Below are 21,513 nucleotides of genomic sequence, written 5' to 3'. Positions count from 1 at the left end.
CATATAGATTCTTTTGTTGTTTATTGTATACGACTTCAGGGTCTTCTTACATTTTAATCTTCTTAAAAGTTATATTTCTTCAAAAATAATAATAATAATTTTAAAACTGTTAGTTGTTTAACGATTCTCATTTGGAACTTCTTATGAATATTTTAAATGGACGGCTGAAAGCAATGTTGGTTCCATTTTCTTCGATTTTCAAAAATTAGTATAATTTAACATACAGGGTGATTCAAAGCTTATCGTTCAAATTTCGTGGGTTAATAGGGAATACGTTAGGAAATTGATTTCAAATAAAAAAGTATGGCCGCAAAGTTCATCTGCATGGACAAAATAGACAAGTAAAGTGAACACAACGAAACAATACAGTTTAGTGGTAACGAATGTGACTTTTATTCCAGCAAGGTAAAGTACGGGTTCACAATAAAGGCTAAACATTGCGACCATTTACACGAACACAGGATTCACAGCGAAGTTGCATTGACTGCCGTACATTTTCAAAAGCACCTGGCATATGAAGGACAAAGCCTGCGGCAATCATTATTCGTACAACAAGGTCCATTTCACTATCGACGGGGGTCTCATACGCATGGTCTTTCATGGTCCAGCACAAAAAGTAATCCATTGGTGATAAATCAGGTGATTTGGGTGGCCAAGTGATCGGTTCACATCTGCCGATCATTGAGCTCCGAATATTCGGTTCAGGTAATCACGCACAATAATTGTGCTATGGTTTGGAGCTCCATAATCACTATGGTTTGGAGCTCCATAATCACTATGGTTTGGAGCTCCATAATCACTATGGTTTGGAGCTCCGTACCATATATATCGGCGAATATGCAACAGGCTTTGTCCGTGATATGCCAAGCGCTTTTGAAAATGTTCGGTGGTCGGTGCAATGGTGCAGTGAATTCCGTGTTCGTGTAAATGAGTGCGATTGTGAGCACCTACTGGTAACGAATGCACTTTACTTTGTTGGAATAATGGTCACATTTGTTACCACTTAACTTTACTGTTTCCTTGTGTTCACTTCACTGGCCCATTTTGTCCTTGCAGATGAACTTTGCGGACATACTTTCCTATGTGAAATCGATTTCCTGAGATATTTCCTACCTCCCCACAAAATTTGATCGATAAGTTTTGAATCACTCTGTATACTGTAATAAATTCTGAAATAAACATGTCGCAATGTTGTCATTTTTAAATAACAATATAGTTATCAGTTCATTTTGAGAATACCATCTGAATCCACATTTACATAGATCCGAATTGATTTGAATTTGTGCAAAAGCTGCAATTTTAACGCTCTAACTCTTGAAAGTAATCAAAACTTGAATGCAGATACATATGAATCTTTTTTTATATCTATATATAGTGGACAATTTAAATAGCTCGCTTCTTGTATGCCTTACTATCATCATGTGTGGTAGAAAGTCCACAACAGTGTCAGTAACTGAAGTATAAATAATCGTCGTTTCTCCCTAGAGAACATCTTTACTGATACATCCTACATCCTCGCTTGAAACAAAGACCGGTTCGACCAAATTCGATTTATTGCTATAGGCCGAGTTGGGCGAGTTAGTTATATGAGAGTTAAATTAAATGTTCTTCTTTTAAAAAAAGATTTACGTCGCTATACATTTAATCTACTCAAACCAGCTGTTAATAATAAATGCTAAAAATTTTTTTAAGGTAAGTGCCAACGTAAAAAAGTCGATTTTTTTGAGAAATTATGATTTTTTTTTTATTTAATATTCTTAATTTTTGAACAGGTTTCTTTACAAAACCATTAGAATTTGGTTTTTAATTCAATTTTTAGGAAAGTACCCGAAATTTTTATATTTGAATTTAAATACATATTAAAGCTATTTTACATCATTAAATGCTATTTTCACAAATTTTAATCTTCGATAGATTAGAATTTGATAGATTTGAAAAAAAAAACCCTCAAAAATTAAAATTTAGTGCTTTTTTTTTCTTTGTTTGTTTAAATTTGGTACAAAAATTTCTCATTCTGTTCTGAATGCAGTTACTGCATTAATAAATAATCTTTTCATTTAGAAATATTTTATAACGGTTTTAGTGTTCCACAGTATGAAAAAAACTGAAAATTTCGTGTTATTTATCAGTCGAACCCTAATATTTAAAGAATGGATAGAAATACAACTTGGTTTTTCTAGTTCAGGAACTAGATAATATATTTATTAAGCTATTTGCAATATTTTAAAAAAATCATTTGATAGATATTTGAAATAGATTTTTTCTACCACTTTTTAGCCAAAAAAATGTCCTTTGTTCAATTTCTTTAAACTTTACAATTTAAATATTCAAAAATATAATTATTTTCGAACGTTTTTCAAATAAAATTTTGTATTCAACATAATATAATGCCTAAATAAAGTAGTAATGAAGTTTAAATATTATAATTCTAAAAAAATATAAAAAAAGTTCTTTAATAAATAGTAATAATTGTGTTTGCTAAGAATTTATCATTATAAATTTCAAATTTCTTAAAATTAAATTTTATATAGCTTTCTGAATTAAATTTTCCTCTTAAAATCATTTTACAGTGTGTTTTTAACTCTCGCATGTTTATTATTCTAAAGACTTTACTTAAATTTTAAAATTATTCGATTAATCAAAAGTTTCGTGGATTTTATAAAGGATTAAATAAAAATCTTAAGTTTAATTAAATGCTTAAGAAGAATTTTTTTTATCTTTGAAATAAATAATGTTTGAAATAGTAATTTTCTTGATTCAAAAACATTTTTTTCTGGTTATCCAGTTCTTAAAATTCTAAAAAAAAAAAAAAAAAAAAAAAAAATTAATATTTTTTTATTTTAAATATTCTACTTGATCGTAGAATTTTTCAAATCAAAAGGCACTGTACTTAAAATGTTACCTTGATGATTAATATACAAATTATTTACTTAATATTAACATTTACAGAGTGACTACTAAATACTGTTAAAAATATTCATTCATTTTTTACAGATATAAAAGATAAATACTGACAATAATGTATATATCATAAATAAAAATTTACCTTGAAATAATTTTATTCATGTAGATTTCTGTCATTATCTAAGGACGAAAATAATGTCTTACTTCATTATCCATTTGCGACATAAAAAGTTTTTACGTATACTTTTAGCCATTATTCTTTTATTTTTCAATTTTGAAATAATTATGAACTTTTATTTTTATACCGAAAGTCTGCAAGAAATAAAAAGTTATCAATTGCAGAAATATTAAGAGAAATTCTTAAATGTGTTCTATAAATAAAAAGTGACAAATTGTTTTGCCAAACGATTAATATTTTTATTTTCAGAAGTAGTTCAGGATTCAATATTCATCCTGTAAAAAAATATAAATGCTTATGAAAGATGCCGAAAAATTAACAATTTATTTTCAGTATATCGTTTCCATTCATTCGGGAGTATATTTTTTTTTCAATCGAAATTGCATTTGTATAAAAAAAATTGAATAAAACAATTCTTTCAAAAAAAACTCCAGCTGAAAAAAATAAAAATAAATTTATTTCGTGATGCAAATACATTATCAGCCATTCAGAGGGGAAAACTGCGTTTAATTCTTGAATGAATTTTTTTTTTTCGTGATCATTACCAGACTAAGCAATGGAATTAATTATTTTTCATCTGCAACGAGTTTTGAAAAAAAAGGGGGGATGCCAAAGTCCATAGTCAGACTAGTCTTTAGCGGGAAAACAACCTGCTAATGTTTTGCATAATGTTAATGATTAACAACTTAGAGTATAGATACAAAAAATTAGATACTTTAAATGATATGGAGGTACACTTGAAGAAACTAAATATTGTTTTCATAACAATGCAACAATTGCTTACGTAGCACATTTAAATATTTAACACCAAACTGAAGTCTTGGAGTATTATAATTTCAAATCGTATTTAAAAAAATACAAGACCTATTTTAATTTTAATACATTAATTCTTGTCAAAATTTGAAGAAATATTTTTTTTTGTTTTTTTTGAAGAAAGCTAGATAATTGAATTTTTTTATTGTTTTAATTCACACTAACTTTGTTCTACCAACCGTACTATTTACTAAAAATATTTATATTTAAAATAGAATGTGTATATTTTAAATTGATGAAGTGCCCCAATAGCATTGTAAGCTTATTTTAATTTTTTTTTCCAAAGACTTATTACAATTGTTACCGTCCTTTTCATGAATATCTGAAGATCTGTCGTATGTTTATATGTTAAATAAATGCTAATCATTTCAATTTTTGTTTAAAACACCTAGTTTAAAAATTGTTATTAAAAAAAGAAAATAACAAATACATCTACATCATTACAATTCCTGCGGCTAATAATTTATTTTCTACATTATTATAGAAATTTCCAATACATTTATACTATCATTTATTGAGAAATAAAAATTTCAAAATAATTCTTTCAAACTTGGAGAATAATATCATTAATATTATTTGGTTTAATAGTAAACATGAAAGTTCATTTGTATTTAACAACATCTGAAATATGTCACAAATAATAATACATGTCACAAAATAATATGAAGAAATTCCTCCAACGCATACCATTCTTAAGTACGTCAAAATACCTTTAAGACCTCATTAGCTTTTTTCTCATTTCGCTAAAGATTCTTCGGTTTCTAAGCCCAAAAATACTGATCTTCCATTTTTTTTCACATGAAAACTATTATATGGCAATGTATATTAGTTAAGGAATAGTTTTTGTCACTAATTTATATGTAAAAGAGTTTTCTGTTCAACTATCACGTGTGATAAAGTAAAAAAAAAAATTAATGCTTTAATTTATTGATCATGCATTCGATATTTTATTTATAATCGAAAGTCCTGAGAATATCACTGGCTTTAAAAAATTAAATAAGTTTATCGAATAATGGAATACATTTTTGTTAATGAGGGGTAATTATCTTTATTTTGCAAAAAACTGCAAAGTTTTTAAAAAATATACTATCATATAGTGTATTTCTTAATTTTTTTCTTCATATAAGATAGGAAAAATTAAAAATATAAATGCTAAATAAATCAAAAATCGATTTCCGTTAAATAATCTATGTATTGCAAATACTATTTCAAATTGAATTCCAACTTATTTTTGTTGAAAAAAATATAATTTTGTATTTCCAATATTTATTTTAAATATTTATACACCAATTTTTAAATACCATTATCTCAAGAAATGTCCATAATCAATAATATTAGATAAAGAACTAAATTTTTAAAAAATGATGTGCGTTAATCTGATGAAAATTATTGATTTTTCAAAAGAAAGTTTTTGAAGCTTTGTTTGGTCAATAGCATTTGATTTGAAATTAAATTGCATTTCCAAATAAATTGATTTCCTTTAATTCTTAATTTAAATACAGAATCGGGAAAAGTGTGCATCGTGTTTTATAAATTTCAATAAAGCATTGAATATACTTGAGTTGTCAAATGAACAAAGCGAGTTGCAGGAGCATTTCATAGGAAAAATGGAAGAAACAAAATCTGAGCAAAAAAACGATAATAATTAAAATTAATGTTTTGATGGTTGGAAATAAAACGATTGAAATAAAATGCAAATTCTGCATTTGAAAATATTGATTATTGCTGGTTATGCAAGAAAATAAAAATGGATGCTTTTAGATTATGAAATGGAATTTTTATCAAGATAGTTAAGAAAAGTGCATTGCCATTTTTTGAAATCGCATAAAGGTTTTTTTTTCTGATTATGTTGCGGATGTTCAATATTTCGATATAAACTTTTAGTTCAGTGCCAAGAATATTCTTATTTTTTGCGTTATTTGAGGATGAAAGTCACTTTTTTACTTTTTTTTTGGGGGGGGGAGGGGGGGTGATTTTCAGAGTATATCTATGAAATATTTATAATTTTTTCAAATGTATGAGTGCGCATGTAATTTTAATCTACTGCCTGATAAAAAGCAATTAAAATTAGTTGAAAGAACTAAATTAATTTCCATCCAGTATATGTTAAAACCCAAATAATCTGAGATGATATTTTTCAGTAGTTCAAGTGGTACATTTGATAATGTAATCTCTGCTATTTTGAAATTAACTTTATTGAAATCAAACTAGTTTTTTTTTCAAAAATTTTAAATGAATTTAAAAAGAAAAAGAGAGATTTATCATGAAAATGTGGATTTTCGAGGAAATATTTATTCTTTTCTATAATTATTTTATTTTAATAAATATATTCTTCTAAAAAAATCTTATTTTTAATGTAACCGTGCATTTCAGTTTTGATCTTAGTATAGAACGTGTACAATGAATAAATAGAGAAAAAAATTGTTAAAATTAATTTGCATTTGGTTGTTGCTGTTGTTGTTGTTTTCAAAAATAAGCAGTATTTTAAGAATATTGTCAAATATGACTTATTCTAGTAAATGGTCAAATTTTTTTGTACACGGTACTCTACTTCATAAGAGAATATCCACAATAGAAGAAAACAATGATCTTTCTGTTCTTCCTTTATCAAAAATAAAAAGAAGGGCGTTCAAAAGTACCTTAGTAAATATCTAATGCAAATAATATATTGAAAGAATAACTTGAAACTAACCAAGATTAACTCTAGAACTACCAAGTAACAATATAGACATAAATTCTGCCAGAATCAATTTGATCTGGTAATTCTAATGTTAATGTATCAAAAAAAATAATCCAACTGTAAGTGAAAAGCAAACACAATAATGAGTAGGACGCAATCAATTAAAACTTTATCAAATTATTGCAATTTTGCTTTGTGTAGCATTTAATGAATGTTAGCTATTTAAAACAACAATTCATCGTGCATTTTTAAAAGAGACAAAACTCAAAACATACTTATAACTTAAATATACATTAGTTTAGCTTAACTCTCTACTAGTTTTTTTTTTTTTTTTTTAATTTTAAACATATAGCTCTTGCCATTCTTATGACACTCCTTCACCAATAACAGCAAATAAACCAAAATTACACATTTTTCAACCAAATATATGGGATGCTTATATATGGGAAATCGGGAGCAAATTATTAAATAAAAGGCTATACAATATCAAATCTTTATTATTAAACAAAGTGAAGATTATTCCGCATAAAGTGACAATTAATCCTTCTTTTGTTCTACCCTTCTTATCTAGGTTCATTCTTTCTCTTGCTATAATTATAATCAATTTATTTTTCAAATTATTCTTCAAAAAAAATCTGTTTATATCTTGATCTATCAAAAATCCATTTTGTTAATGCGCTGTAAATTGTTTTATCTGAATAACAATTAAAAATACATTTTTGTATTTCAACTTTACTTTTATATATGTTTTGTAACCTTAAAACTTGTAATGGTTCAGTATTAGTATTACCTTCACTTTATACTATAAGTAATGAAGAAACTGGCTTAAAAATAATTATATTAATTTTAATTTTTATTTAGTACCATTAAATGTAATCTATAATTAAAAAAATAGCATATTAAATATGAATCAAAATATTCTTCTAAAAATTTCAGCCTGTTTTCTTATCTGTGCAATAAAGTCAAAATTGCACAGATAAGATTTTCATGGGATTTTGGTAAAATTTACAAATTGTTTTTAGTACTGGAGTATCAAAGAATATATTCGCTAATAAATCAGTTTTAAAAAATTAAAATGTGCATCATCATGTACACTTTAAGTAGTTGAAATTTGAACTCCTTTTTTTTTTTCAAGGGCGTGGACGTTTGAAATCTCAGATCGTAGCCTCCGGACCAGAAATGCTGGTAGAGTTTGTGACATCCAACGTGGGGCCTCTTCTCAACACGGGATTTCACTTCAAGGCGGAGAGTATACACTCAGAAACAGAAACTGAGTATGAATTCCCACGCCTCGATAGCAACGGCACTTGTTCCATTACAAAACATCTACGCGCTGGAGACGTTTTTACTTTTGGCCATTTGAGATCGTGGTACCCTGTTAACACTACGTGCACATACAGGTAATGCTTCCAATTTGTTTATGAATGATTCTAATTTAAAAAATATATATACACCGAGTGATTATAAAAAAAGCTATCGCGATAAATGAGACCATAACTATCATACCGTTCAAAGGAAGGGAATAAAGTTTTGGTTCGAGAATATATTCTGAGGTATGCGCTCAAGAATCATATGAAAAAACAACAGTTAAATTTTAACAGTTACGGTAACAGTGATAACATTTCAAAATTTTCAAATGGCAACACCAACTTTTTTTATTTGAATGAGTTTACCATAGCAAATAAATAAATAGCGTTGGAACGGTAACTGTAGCACGGAAATCACTAGCGGTAGACAGACTAAGAAGAAAGGAAACAACTAATAACAGCAGAGAAGCAACAGAAATCAAAACATTTTATTGTGTTTCACAAATTTTCTGTTTGATCTACTTCAATCACGGGGGCATTTTGCATGCTTCAGATGGTGCCTAGAACCAAAGCACGTACCATACCGAAAAGAATTCAGTTGAACTTCACGTCTCTAGTAGGCACAACACATTTTCTCTTTCCTTCTTAGTCTGTCTAGCATAGGTAATCTTCTTGCTACATGTACCGTTCCAATGATATTTATTATATTTTTCTATAAAGAACACATTCCAATAAAAAAACGTTGGTGTTGACATTTGAAAATTTTGAACTTTTGTTACGATAACCATAATTGTTAGAGTTTAACTGTTATTTTCCGCATAATTCTTGAGCGCATACCTCAAAATAACTTGGGACAAAATTTTCTTCGTTCTTGTGAATGCTATGATAGTTATGATCTTTTCTATCGGGATAATTTTTTATAGTCACCTGTTATATAAAAGTCTATTAAATAATCAAAGCCTTAATTGTAATATAAATGAAGTTCAAAGACTTTATTTGGATTCTGCATCCTGTACTACTCATCCTAATTAAATATTTGGTTTATTTTGTTGCATTATTTATAGCTTATCATGAATTATTTATAGCGCAAATGATTTATAGATTATTTGCATCATTTTTATATTTTTTCTTCTTTTGTTTATTTGATGGCAGTAATGACGCCAGCCATTATTGTTTCAAATATAGACTTGCAGGTGCTTTTCTTTTAGTCAAGCCTCAATTATAGCTTGAAAATAATAGATCTAAGAATAATTGAACTTATTTATAACTTCAAATCATTTATTAGCTTATTTACTAAAAAACGCATTTTTATATTTCTTCTATTTCCATTTATGTGATGGCAATGATGACGCCTACCAACATGTTTTCGAATATAGAAATACTGGTGCTTTTCATTTAACCAGGCCTTAAGTACAGATTAAAAATAATATATTTAATAAAGTTTTTAACAATAAAGGGTAACTTCTCAAAATCAGAAAAATGTTATAATGTCTCAAGAAAAATTTTAAATCAAGTTACAGGCTTTAAGAATTAATTTCAGCTTTCTCTTATAAACAGTTCTGTACTCTTTTGATCATATGTCCGGTTGCTGGATTTTAATTGGTATTTTTCGAATTCTTTTTATTATAATTTATGTTTTTGTTGATCGGTTTACACGTATCTTGCAACATTTTGAGCAGGTTGCGCTGATGTGAGTTAAGTAAACAAATAACAATCAATTACAGATTTAAAAATAAAGTTTATTTATATTCTTCGGTATGCCGTTTTATCTCAACACAAATTAATTGACATAGAAAATATAGATAATATCACACAATAATAAGACTGCTTAGTTCAACTTTTTCAATTTATTCGTAAAAACCTCTATATCATTGAGAACTTTTTTAAAAGTGGTAATTTTTTTAAACCATTTAATATTAATTTATTCTCGATTAACTTAATTCTGAATTTTTAAATTTCTTCATCTATAAGTATAATAAAGCATTATTTTAATTTAAAGTATGTGCTTTTATTGATAAATTATCTGATGAATGTGCTGCATTCAGAATGACATTTTGGAAAGATTATAAAATGCATATACTCATGATTTTTTCATAAATTGATTAGAAAAGCGTCTATAAAGCAAAAATATACTAGTTAAAACCAAAAGATTTTAGACAATCGGAAAAGTATGTGTATTTTGCTATGCAGGGATAAAAAGCAAAAACATTTATCAAACGATTTGCTGGAAAATCTTAAATTTAAATTACGAAATATTATACCTATTTTCTAAATTAAGAAATAAGCCGGAATTCTGTCCATTCTTTAAATATAAAGTTTAATTGTTTCTATATTAGATTTTAATTATAAAAAATTTTAGCAAAATTTTAAATTTAGAGAAATATTAATTAACGATATAAAATAACGTTAAAACTTACTATGCAAATATTAAAAAAATTATGTAAATTCTTAAAGAATGGACTTTTAAATAAAATTCAAACAATTTTATACTGTTCAAAAATAAAGAATATTTGACAAAAAAATTTGGTATTTTCGTCAAAAGTCGATTTTTCAACGAAATCATGTCATTTAAAAAGTTCTCTCTTTTTTTTTATTTCCTCAAAAATGCCAAATAATGCGCCAAATATTTACTATTATGTCCATTAAGCAAAGATATTTTAGGAATATGGTCCTATGTTATGTTTAAATTGTCACGTCCCATGTAATAATTTAAGTAAATGAAGGATTAAAAAAATTACTTATATATAAAAGGATTCCGATAAATATATTTATGTAATGTAACTGAAAAAATGGAGGAAAAATTAGATTTAAAAAGTTGATTATTTAAGAATTAGTATGGAATTGCAAGATACAAATGCAACAAAAATGGGTGTGTATTTTATATAGTTCTAAGTAATGAAAATAATATTTTGTTATGATATGAACATTCTCTAAATTTAACTACTTTTTCAGGTTTACTGCATCGTCTGACGAAGAGGTTTTAAAGCTTAGTTTCGAATTTTTTCGAATGGAGCGAGTCACACTTTGCAACGAATCCCTGAAATTATATGACAGTCCTTACAGAGACCCTTCAAAGATAATGTCGAAGTTGTGCGACATCAACCGACCCAGAACTGAACATCCTCGATCAATATACGAAACTTCTGGTCCCGGACTTTTCGTTGAATTTGTCAGCAAAATGGGGTAATTCTATTTTTTTTTCTCAAAAACATTCAAAAATTTATATTAATAATTTTATAAAAAACAGTAAAGGCAATGATGCATATAACAAATTAATTGTGTATGTGTTTTGAGAATGATTGAGAACGATTCATTAATAAAAAAAGATTTTTATTGTAATGCACATGACCTGCTTTGAAAGGTTTTTAGCTAGTTACAATTAATATTTATAAAATATGAACATTGCAAATGGATATGTAATAGTTAACAGAATTGTTTATGGCTAAAGTCAGCCATCTAACTCTCCGGCCCGTCACGAAGGCACACGGATTTAAACTATAAAAACTGAATGACCGGACCGCCGCAACAGCAACATTGGCGGGAACTGTGGTTGAGTCCTAAGGGCCGTCACCGGCCACGGTACAACCCTCCCCGAAGGAAGTACGTCCCGTCATCGATGGGAGGAGTCAGATCCCCCACCTATTAGTGTACCCTCCAGGGTGGCAAGATCCAACCACCATGCCGGAAGCACCTCATCCTCATTTCGAGGTGCCTCCCGGGGGTTTGTTTATGGCTAGATAAGTCTTTGAATTGAAAAAAAATACTATTGGATTTGTCTTATTGTTTTCATTCTATATTTAGAGAAAATTTTAAAATTTAATACAACATTTTAAAAAAATTCTTACATACTTTCTTTCTATGTTTCAAAAATGAGAAATTAGGTACATGTAGGGCAAAAGTTTATATTCCTTTATTTAATTATTTCCTTTTGAACTGTTAAAGATTTATTGATGACTTTAGGTTACATTATCCGTTTTAGAAATCTCTAAAATCTTATTTCATATATATATATATAAGTTCAGTCTTTAGTTCCTTTGAATATATTTAACCATAATTTTTATCTTTGAGACCATAAGGTAAGCATTTCACTTTTTCTTTATTTTACATCTTGAAATAATCCAAATTATTTCTAAAAATTATTTTTTCTTCTTTATGGTATCAATAGAAAAGAGCATTGCAATTGTACATATAAAAATTAACAGATTTATATGATGCTAATTCGTCATATAATGTATGAAAAATGAACGTTTGTTTGTTCGTATTTTATGCGTTGCCGTACCGTTCAGGCGATGGCGATAAAACTTTGCCAACTTATTGCTTTGAACCTAGAAAATCCATATTTTTCACATGATCAATTATATGTTGGATGCTCAAGAATCAGACAGCCGCGAAATTTATTTGTTTTTGTTGAAGACAGAATAACCAAAAATATTGTCTACCCTAAAGTATATTTGAATAATAAAGTAAATAAATAAATAAATATTACTCATTTTCTACTTTAAATAATATTCAATTTCAATGAATGTATTCATTGTCGACAAGAAAATAAATATCATCCCTAATTTAAACACGATAACTATTTCAAACTTCAAACGATATTTCCAAAATTATTTCTTCTGCAGGAGCAACGCACCGGATACTAACTAGTACCTGATAAAAGTACAATTGAGTTTATTAAATTTCTCTGTATAGAGAAAGTTATCTATAAAATCATCGCAAACATTTTTTTAAGAATTTTTTTTCCTATAAGATGTCAGAATTACATATAATTTACTTCATATAAGCTACTCTCTAAATTGAATCCAAATTTCTTATGGTAATTGGTATAACCTAATAAATAGTGCGATTTAGTTTCCGGAAAGCCCAACTAATCTACTCTTATAGTTTATCAAAACTTAGCTTTGCAACATTCTAAAAAAAAGAAATGTAAAAAATGCACTTCAATAAGCATATAGATCTAATTTCAATAATTTGCTTTGATTATTTTCTGTTCACTTTGTCATGACTTATCATTTCCGATGACATTATATCTACCATATTGTTTTGCTTTCTACGCCTATTAATCTGCATATGTATATTCTTAACTTTAAAATAAGTACATTATAATGACTTGTATATAAGAAAGTGAAAACAAGTACTTGTAGTTCATTTTCATTATTTCAATTTAGGAAATTATATGATCACTTAGACAATCAACCTCTTAATATTCAAAGGAAAAATTATTAATAAAATATTATTTCAAGCTTAAATCGTATAATTTGGGAAAGAATTGTTGAAAATTAACATATCAAATTCGTCTAGGTCACTGGAAGGTTCATCCATCAGCTATGCATTTGAAGTCAGGCCAGTAAATATAGTCACCCGTCGAAATAATCTCAGTGGCCGAACTTGCAGCCGGACCTTCACCCCAGAAAGTGGGATGACCGGACTCTTGACTGGACAACCCATTGGTGATTCAAATGCTACTTCTTTGACCTGCAATTACACATTCGATGCGAGTCGGATTCCTCAAGGTCGAGTTCGTCTAGACATTTACACTTCTCTAAAGTTATCCCCGGACTGCATGGACTGTCGACAAGAGCCTATCTATGCTCAAGTCCTTCTAACTTTCGGAGAGAGGATCTGCTTTTGCAAAGTAACGTTTGATTTTACAAGAAAAACTCTGAACGAAGTAATGTATTTTTATATAAAATTCAATGCGTCTATGTGTGTTTGTAATGTTTGTCCCACCATCATTTCTTATTAATTGGAACGATATTGACGAAATTCGGTGTTCCATTCGATGTTCCATTGGCCGATTAAAAATATTTTAACTCTTCGATTAGAATGAAAAAAAGCATCGCTGAAATATGTGTAACAAATCGTCATTTAACGTAAAATGTGACATGGCTGGACATTTTTGGTGGAACTTAGACAAACATTTCCCAAAGCTTGGAGAAAAATAATGTAAGGGTAACCCAATTTCTAAGACTAGACATGGTTCATTATCGCTAATCAGTATCAAAACTGATTCTCCTGTTTCAGCCAGTCAAAATAGAAACATTCTAATTCACCAAATGTATTAACAATTGCATCTAAGCTATTTAAGGAGGTCTGTCACTACGATTTTAATGAAACAAAATAGACATTTTTTCAATTATCAAATAAAATATTACAATAAGAAATGTACCACCACTGCCCTTCTGTAATGATTTAAAGTGAAAGATTAAATAATTTAAATAAATGGATATACTATGAGGTAAAGGCGAAAAAAATTGTTTATTAGAATTATTTGAAATATTTTATTAGAATTGGAATAATATTTTATGATAAAATATTAATTTAGACAATCTTATTTATATTGCCTAGTATTATTTCTTGTCTTCTACTTGTTTCGTCATGAATAATATCTGAAAATTTCGGGTATTCTTCTCTTACTAATTAATTTTCAATTTTCGTTTCATTTATTTTACAAGATTTGGCACAAATTTCCAACAAAATTGTCAAATTGCTTCAATTTTATTGCCATGTATGTCATTAGTCTCATCTTGAATGTATCTTCAAAGCTTCTAGCCTTTAACTCAGTTTCTGAAGGAAAAAAAATTGAAAAATGCATAATCAAATTAATAAAATGAAAAAAAGATGTCAGATTTATGCTGAACTCACATCTTTAATGCTAACAAACTTGAAGATAAAATAATTCACTTAAAAAAATTCATAGTCATTGTTTTATACGAAGGTGTATCAATAAATTAATAAAATGTAAATAAAAAGTATTAATAATAAAAAATATAATAAATAAATCGCCAATTTATTATTTTTTTACATTATTGCCATTCATATTGTGGCGTTTGTCCCTGCCTCGGATCAAATTCAAACTCCTAGTCTGATAAAACATCGTCGGCTGCGAATTGATCCATTGCCATACAGCCCATTCGAGGCCCCGTTCATGCAAAATAGAAAGGATTCGATTACGAAGTACTATACAGCCCTGACATGGCACATTGGGATTTTCAGATTTTCATCTGTTTGGGTCAATAATTAAGTTCCTCAGAAGTCAGAATTTTGGCCCTGAGAACAATCTCATACGTTCCGACAGTCTTAACAAATATGTTAAAATGAGTGACATTTATGCTGAAAAGAAATAAATAGTAATGCTATCATTTCTGTTTAGTATTTTCGTGCATTGCAATTTTTTTCCCTTTTATGCAGAAAATTATATGCTTCTTATTGATACCTCTCCGTATGTTACTGGCAATATATAAAAACAAGCATTCTATATAATAACTAAGCTTTTATAAAACGTCTGGCATTTTTAGGTAGAGTATAAAATATGAAGATTATTATATACTACCTTAGGCATTGTATAAAATACCTAGGCATTCTATAGAATGACAAATACTATTGAAGCAAAAATTTAAAAAAAGGGTCATGATATGTTATTATTTAAACAATTCATTCGTCATTCATTCGTTATTTTGAAAAAAATAATTATAGAATGCCATTAAAATAGTTTTATGGCATTCTATAATTATTAGAATGCCATAGTAAAAAAAATCAAGTTGTAAAAAAAAATTTAAGCCTTTATAATAAAAAAATTAAATATGAAACTACTTGTTGCACCAAGAATGAAAACAATTTTATTTTGAATTAAACTTAATTTTATTTCGAGATTCCAAACGAATCGGAGATGTTTTTCATACTTTGTTGGCCCGTCATTTGGCATTCTATGGAATTCCTAAGAAATGCATGAAATATTTATCGTCTCATACATTACAAGCCAGTTTTTGACATTCATAAAATCACTAGATATTCTGTAGAACGTTGCATTTCAAAATTTTCCAGTAACATATATATTCATTTAATGCAAATAAATTTTCAAAATTTTCTTATGATTTCTTTGAAGGAAATTCACGTACCTGCACATAATTACATAATAATTTTAATTAATACTAAATTTGGATAGGTAAGAATATAGTTAAGACGTGAATGCCTATTTTCCTCTTACTTTTTAAACATTTTATTCAATCCTTTACTATTTGAGAATTTCTCTCCCGTGCTACGATTTCTAATAAATCCTGAAATTTTACTTTACTCTCACATAATATCTGTAAAATATCTTTTTATGAGAATTAAAATTATTAATACTTTTGTGGCATCGTTATGACATTCATTCGCATGGTAGTGTTTTCATATAATGGAGTGTTGAATATATTCTCTGCAGTGTTTATTCCATATTTATTTTGTTTACATATTGATAACTTTATCTACAAATTTTTTATTTCTTTCAAGATATTGAGCATCATGATAATCTAAAAACTTATTTATAAAGCACCAATGAATTTAATCACAATTGGTAATAATATTCAATTAAGAAACTGCAACTTCCATTTTTTTCAGGTCTCAACGCCTCGAAGCCACACTCTAACATCACTGGGACCAATTATGCATTTCTCATTGCACGCCGAAGCATCATGGGACAAGAAACTCCCCCAGAAACACATCGTCAACGGCAGTTACATTTTCTACACAGAATCTCGTTGTGGACCGGAACGCCTAGAACTAGATATACAAGGTCTTCTGACATTCCCTCCTTTAGTTTCAGGTCCAGGTACTTGTCCTGATGGTCAGTGTCCGGAAGCTCCCATTTTTTGCCAGTGGAAAATCCCAATTTTTCATAGGATGGACATCCTCCTAAAGCTGGATGGTCTTCCAGAGCCTTCCAACTGCAGCACGGACCATGCCATGGTCAATAACATAGTTTTGTGCCCCAACGACGAGATGCAGGAAGTCCTTCTTCGCAAAGAAGACCTTTTTGAATCAGATGTGACAGTCAGTCTGCGTCTGTCTGAGAAATTTTACAACTTCACAGTACAATGGACACAATTGCAAATGTTGCCCTCACGTTCAAGTCCAGATACTTTAGTGTCCCTGGGCAAAGATTGCGACTTCTTGTGCACCACTTCCATGGCTTGCCTAACCAGGGAATTGGCTTGCAATGGAGTCAATAACTGTCCTGGTCTTGGGATCACAGCGGATGAAGATCCCACCTTATGCGCATTACCGAGAGATAGCTTCAAATTGTACTGGTGGATCATTGGATTCGGTCTCGGGATATGCGTGTGTTTAGCGTTTTGTCTTGTATTCACAATATGTCGAAGATGTAGAGTAAGACGCCACAGAATTTGAAAGGCACAATTAAATATTTTATCTGTTTTTATTCATTTTTATTTCTTCTGTTCATCGTGCGTTCCACAAACTATTCAAACTTAAAGGCAAATTACAGTACACTCCCGAATATTCGGCCTAATGTGGCGGAATGGTTGGCCAGATAACAAAAGCATCGGATAGGCCGACGTTCTATGAACTCATTTTTTTGCCCACCAATATCAGAATGCAAAGTTTTTACTTTTTCTTATGCTTACTTTTATTCCATTTCCACTAGCTTATGTAGCATACCATTTTTCAATTTATACATGATTTTTTTTTCCAAATTCCCCATTGTACTTTTCCCAGTTTCTAACACCGAAATTATATTTTTTGCCTTTACATCAGAGTCTAGCGCGTAATTTCTTCTCCATAGTCATTGCGATGTTTTTTTCGTTAATCACTCATTTTGAAATCGTCCCTGTGGAACACTTAGAAAAATATTAAGCATATTCCAAAAATAATTTACGAATACTGTATGTATTGGGCAGTTATAACCAGAAACAATTGAGCAGTGGCAACAATTGAGGTCATTTACGCACTGACGAAACAATAAACAACAAGAAGTACACTGTTTTTTTTTCCTGTCACAACTTGTATCTTGAACACGACACGTAGGAAGATCATAGCAAAATGTCTCTTCAATGTTGCCAATGCAACGCCTTGTCTTCCTCCTTTAATTACGATAAAAGAAAACTATGCCTGATAGTACGGAAGCCGGATAGACACGAGCCAGATACTTGGGAGTGTACTGTATTTTTTTTCTAATTAATATAAGATCATTCAAATATATCAATAAAACAATACAAGTAGATGTTTAATGTTGCTTTTTTTTAAATTTTCAATCAGAAACCTGGTATAAATTTCGGTAGAAGGTTTTCATATAATAGTCCTCGTTAAATTTCTTTACAAAGTGATACTCATAAAATTATTGTTCACATTGGTGTAATGATAAAAGTTATATTTGACAGAGTTCTTCACTTTTCTGAAATTTACTGAGATTGTTTTCATAAGCTATCACCATTAAGATATTTTGAAATTTATAATTCACTTTACCAAAAGATATTACAAAGTTTTGAAACTAACGAATTTAATAAGACATTCCAAAATGTCTTATTAAATTCACACACGTGCTTCTTTAAAATCGTTTAGTTTGCAATTTTTTACAAATGTTATGTGAAACTTTTCAGTATTTTTTTAAACATCATAAAATGCTAGCTTTAAAAAATAGCAAATAAATTTAAAATATGGCATTTTCCTAATTATTAAAAATCAAATTTAATCTACTTTTAATTCGTGTAGTCTATTCAAAAGAAAAACACCTTTTGTAAATCATAAAAATAAAAGGTTAGAAAAAATTCTTTTGAAACCTTTTATTTTTAGTATTTAAAATGACAAAAATTGAACATGTTTCAAATTAAATAAAGCCATATTATTAAATATTTTCAAAGTGGTTTCTTAACTTTAGATGAATTAAAGAATTCAACTTTCTTCATTTTTTAAACTGTCTCAAATTCTGAAATTCTATTTATTTTAAAATCTTTCCTTAATTCAAAAAAATATTTAAAGGCAAAGAGATAAATTTCAGTTCTACTTGAATTTTACATAGTTAATTGATTGTTTTAGATATAATAAAAAAGTTATTTTGATTAATATTATTAGCATAACTATTTTATTAAGATTAATAGAAATAGATCGTTAAAAAAAAGAATTTTGGATCGAATGTTATCATTTTTATCAACTGTTGACAATCAACTGTTTAACAAATTTGGTTCAAAGTTTCTTAAGTATGTATATTTTAAATGCTAAATCTGAGTACCAAATTGACTCTTTTTTTTTTTTTTGTTCTGTATTTACTGAGCTCGTTTGTACTCAAACCAACCGACAGAAAGACTTTTCTTATGGTATTTCGTTGAAATTTAAGATCTACAAATTTAGTCATAATTCCTTATACCAAATTTCAGCCATTTAGCTGAAAAAGGTTTTGAATTATCATGTTCACAGACAGACGTAATACCAAAAATGTTTGTTTTGTTTTTGGGCTCAGGGAAATCTGAAACTTGGAGATTCATCAAAATCTTGAGTTTGAATTTTTTGACAGTTACAGTTACTTCTTCTATATATGAGAAAATAAAAAAAGCTAAACAAAAAAAATTAAAAAAAGAATTTTCTTTTAAGAAATAAAAGTTTACTTCAATAACCTTTTAATTCTTATATTTTAGATCAAAAATTTGATTTAACAAATGTGATATACGATATTTTAATTTTAAAGTGACCAGTTTGCCAGCGGGCTTGTAAAGTACCATAAGTAACAACAACAGCGTTTTAAAGCGACCATAATAATAATGATAATGAATACTTAATGATTAAAAGCAGCTGGCTATTGGGTAACGTTATTTCATGTTGTACAAGAAATATTTCAATTCCTTTCTGAAAAATAGTTTATTTTTCTACTTTAATCATTTATTAACAAAAAGTGAAAACATATAAAAAAGAAAATATAAATTAAGTTAATTACTAAGAAAAATAAAAATAATATAAATAAAAACATTCCATAAAAAATCTAGCTAGCCACTTTTTCTTTAAACAAATATTAAAGCGAAATGCCTGGAAAATAAACCAAAGAAATATTTATGTCTAGATAAAATGACTAAAAATGTAGAAAATGATGATAAAAGATTAAAAACGAACGAATTTATGATTTGATAAACACTAAAGTTAATTATCCTGGATTCAGCAGGGATATAGAAAAACATTTTCATTTTTTCGAAAGTCCTGATGCTAAACGTCCTAGGAGTTTTTTAATGGAGATTCTAGTTATTTTGCTACAGCGAAATGCAACATACTTTGTATGCTCTTTCGACTTCTATTGAACTTTTCGTGAAAAAAATAATTTTCCGTAAAAGATAGGATTAGATTTCTATAGAATAACAATTATTATTTTTGTTTCCTTAATCTATAACATTTTGAGATCTCAAAGAAACGTTAATAGCTATTCTGATACCTGCTGGAATAGTCTCCCCAAAACTTTCTCGCATACACTCTAATGAACTTTTCCTGCCAGAGAACGCCTTGCATGGCACTGGCATACAATAGTTACGAAATATTGACTTTTGCTATGAATTCAGCATTTTGACTGAATCTATCGTATCATTCTTGGCGAGTTATTTGGTGATAAATCCCTGGAACGCGTAAAAAGGAACTAAAAATCGAATTTCCGTTTTAAACACATTTTTCTCAACCGATTGAAATAAAAATTGGACACAAAACTGCACTTGTAGCCACAAAATCTCCAACCAAATTTGATAAATTAAATTACTGTATTTTTTTAATTATATTGTTCACACGTTTCTGAAATTATAGATCAACAGACAGCCAACCCTTTGTTGGATTTAGATCAAAATTTGACAAGCGCCTACACTCTAGATCTTAAATCTGTGTAATTTTATCTGTCTAGCTTTCTTCGTTTTGTAATTATCGTGTTAACTTGTATCCGTAACAACCGGACAGACGAATTCCATCAGAACAGATTTTACAAAAAATTTGATAGACATTTGCAAATTTGGTGTAAACTTTATAGTAACACCGTATACTAAACTTTAACGGTCTAGCTCAAAGTGTTTTTCAGTTATCTTTGTCACAAACAGATTCCTAAAAATGTGCTTTTCGAATTCAGGATGGTCTAAAACGTGGAGATTCGTCAGATTTTCCGAATTCGAATTTTTCGACGATTATTATATTTTCTCTATATTACATATACGAGAAAGTAAAAATGCTATTTTGAAAACGATTGTTGTAATTGCTGCAAATATATCCAAATATTAATCCGATAATGAACGTGCCATCACTTCATTATATGTTTTTCCATCCTTTTTTGGACTTTCTGCAGTTAAAATATCAACAATCAGTAGACGTCATTTTGGTTTATATAAATACTTCATCACACATAATCCGTGAAAAATCCTAGATTATTCATAAAAGAGAACCATTTAACCAAGTAATCTCATTTCCTGCCTATATTTAAAACAGCTTATCTAATTCACCAATCTTTTCATTAAATCTCTCGTTCACTCCTCTAACACTTAACGTTGGCGAAGAGTTATATTTCAATTAACTTCCTACTTTCATACTACAGAAAAAGGGCAAATTTTTATCCTAAATTTTCTCTCCAGGTATATAAAGGATGTGTATGAAAACGGGAAAACAAATTTGAACTAATTAGACCTCTCATTATGCTTCCAGCAGGGCGCCGTTAATTCTTTTGGAAGATACAATTACGGAGATAAGCACTCAAACTAATTGTCAGTAATTACACCGAAGCTTATAAATTGCAAATTTCACTCTTCATTAGCTTCATTGGCTTTTCGTTGTTTGTAAATATAAACAATCTAGCGGCGCTATGAATTTATTTTCATAATAATAAGCAGATAGTTCTTAATTATCTT

The 21,513-nt window shown here is 28.6% G+C and overlaps 1 protein-coding gene across 2 annotated transcripts in view; it reads left to right on the top strand.

Annotated features, from left to right (window-relative positions):
• The window catches only part of LOC129980824 (uncharacterized), a 46,189-nt gene extending 29,108 nt beyond the window's left edge, over positions 1 to 17,081 (top strand). Inside the window, exons 5-8 of one of the 2 annotated variants that reach the window (XM_056091240.1) lie at positions 7,711 to 7,975; positions 10,835 to 11,065; positions 13,184 to 13,517; positions 16,262 to 17,081. In XM_056091240.1, coding sequence (XP_055947215.1) covers positions 7,711 to 7,975; positions 10,835 to 11,065; positions 13,184 to 13,517; positions 16,262 to 17,050 — 1,619 coding nt within the window. In that variant the 3' untranslated portion in view covers positions 17,051 to 17,081. Of the gene's footprint in view, positions 1 to 7,710; positions 7,976 to 10,834; positions 11,066 to 13,183; positions 13,554 to 16,261 lie in introns of both variants that reach the window. The other variant, XM_056091230.1, reaches the window with a different exon arrangement.
• Positions 17,082 to 21,513: the final 4,432 nt, after the last annotated feature.

The sequence above is a fragment of the Argiope bruennichi genome, chromosome 1 (genome assembly GCF_947563725.1).
Source record: "Argiope bruennichi chromosome 1, qqArgBrue1.1, whole genome shotgun sequence".
NCBI lineage: Eukaryota > Metazoa > Arthropoda > Arachnida > Araneae > Araneidae > Argiope > Argiope bruennichi.
This window is presented reverse-complemented; position numbering and strand designations above follow the sequence as displayed.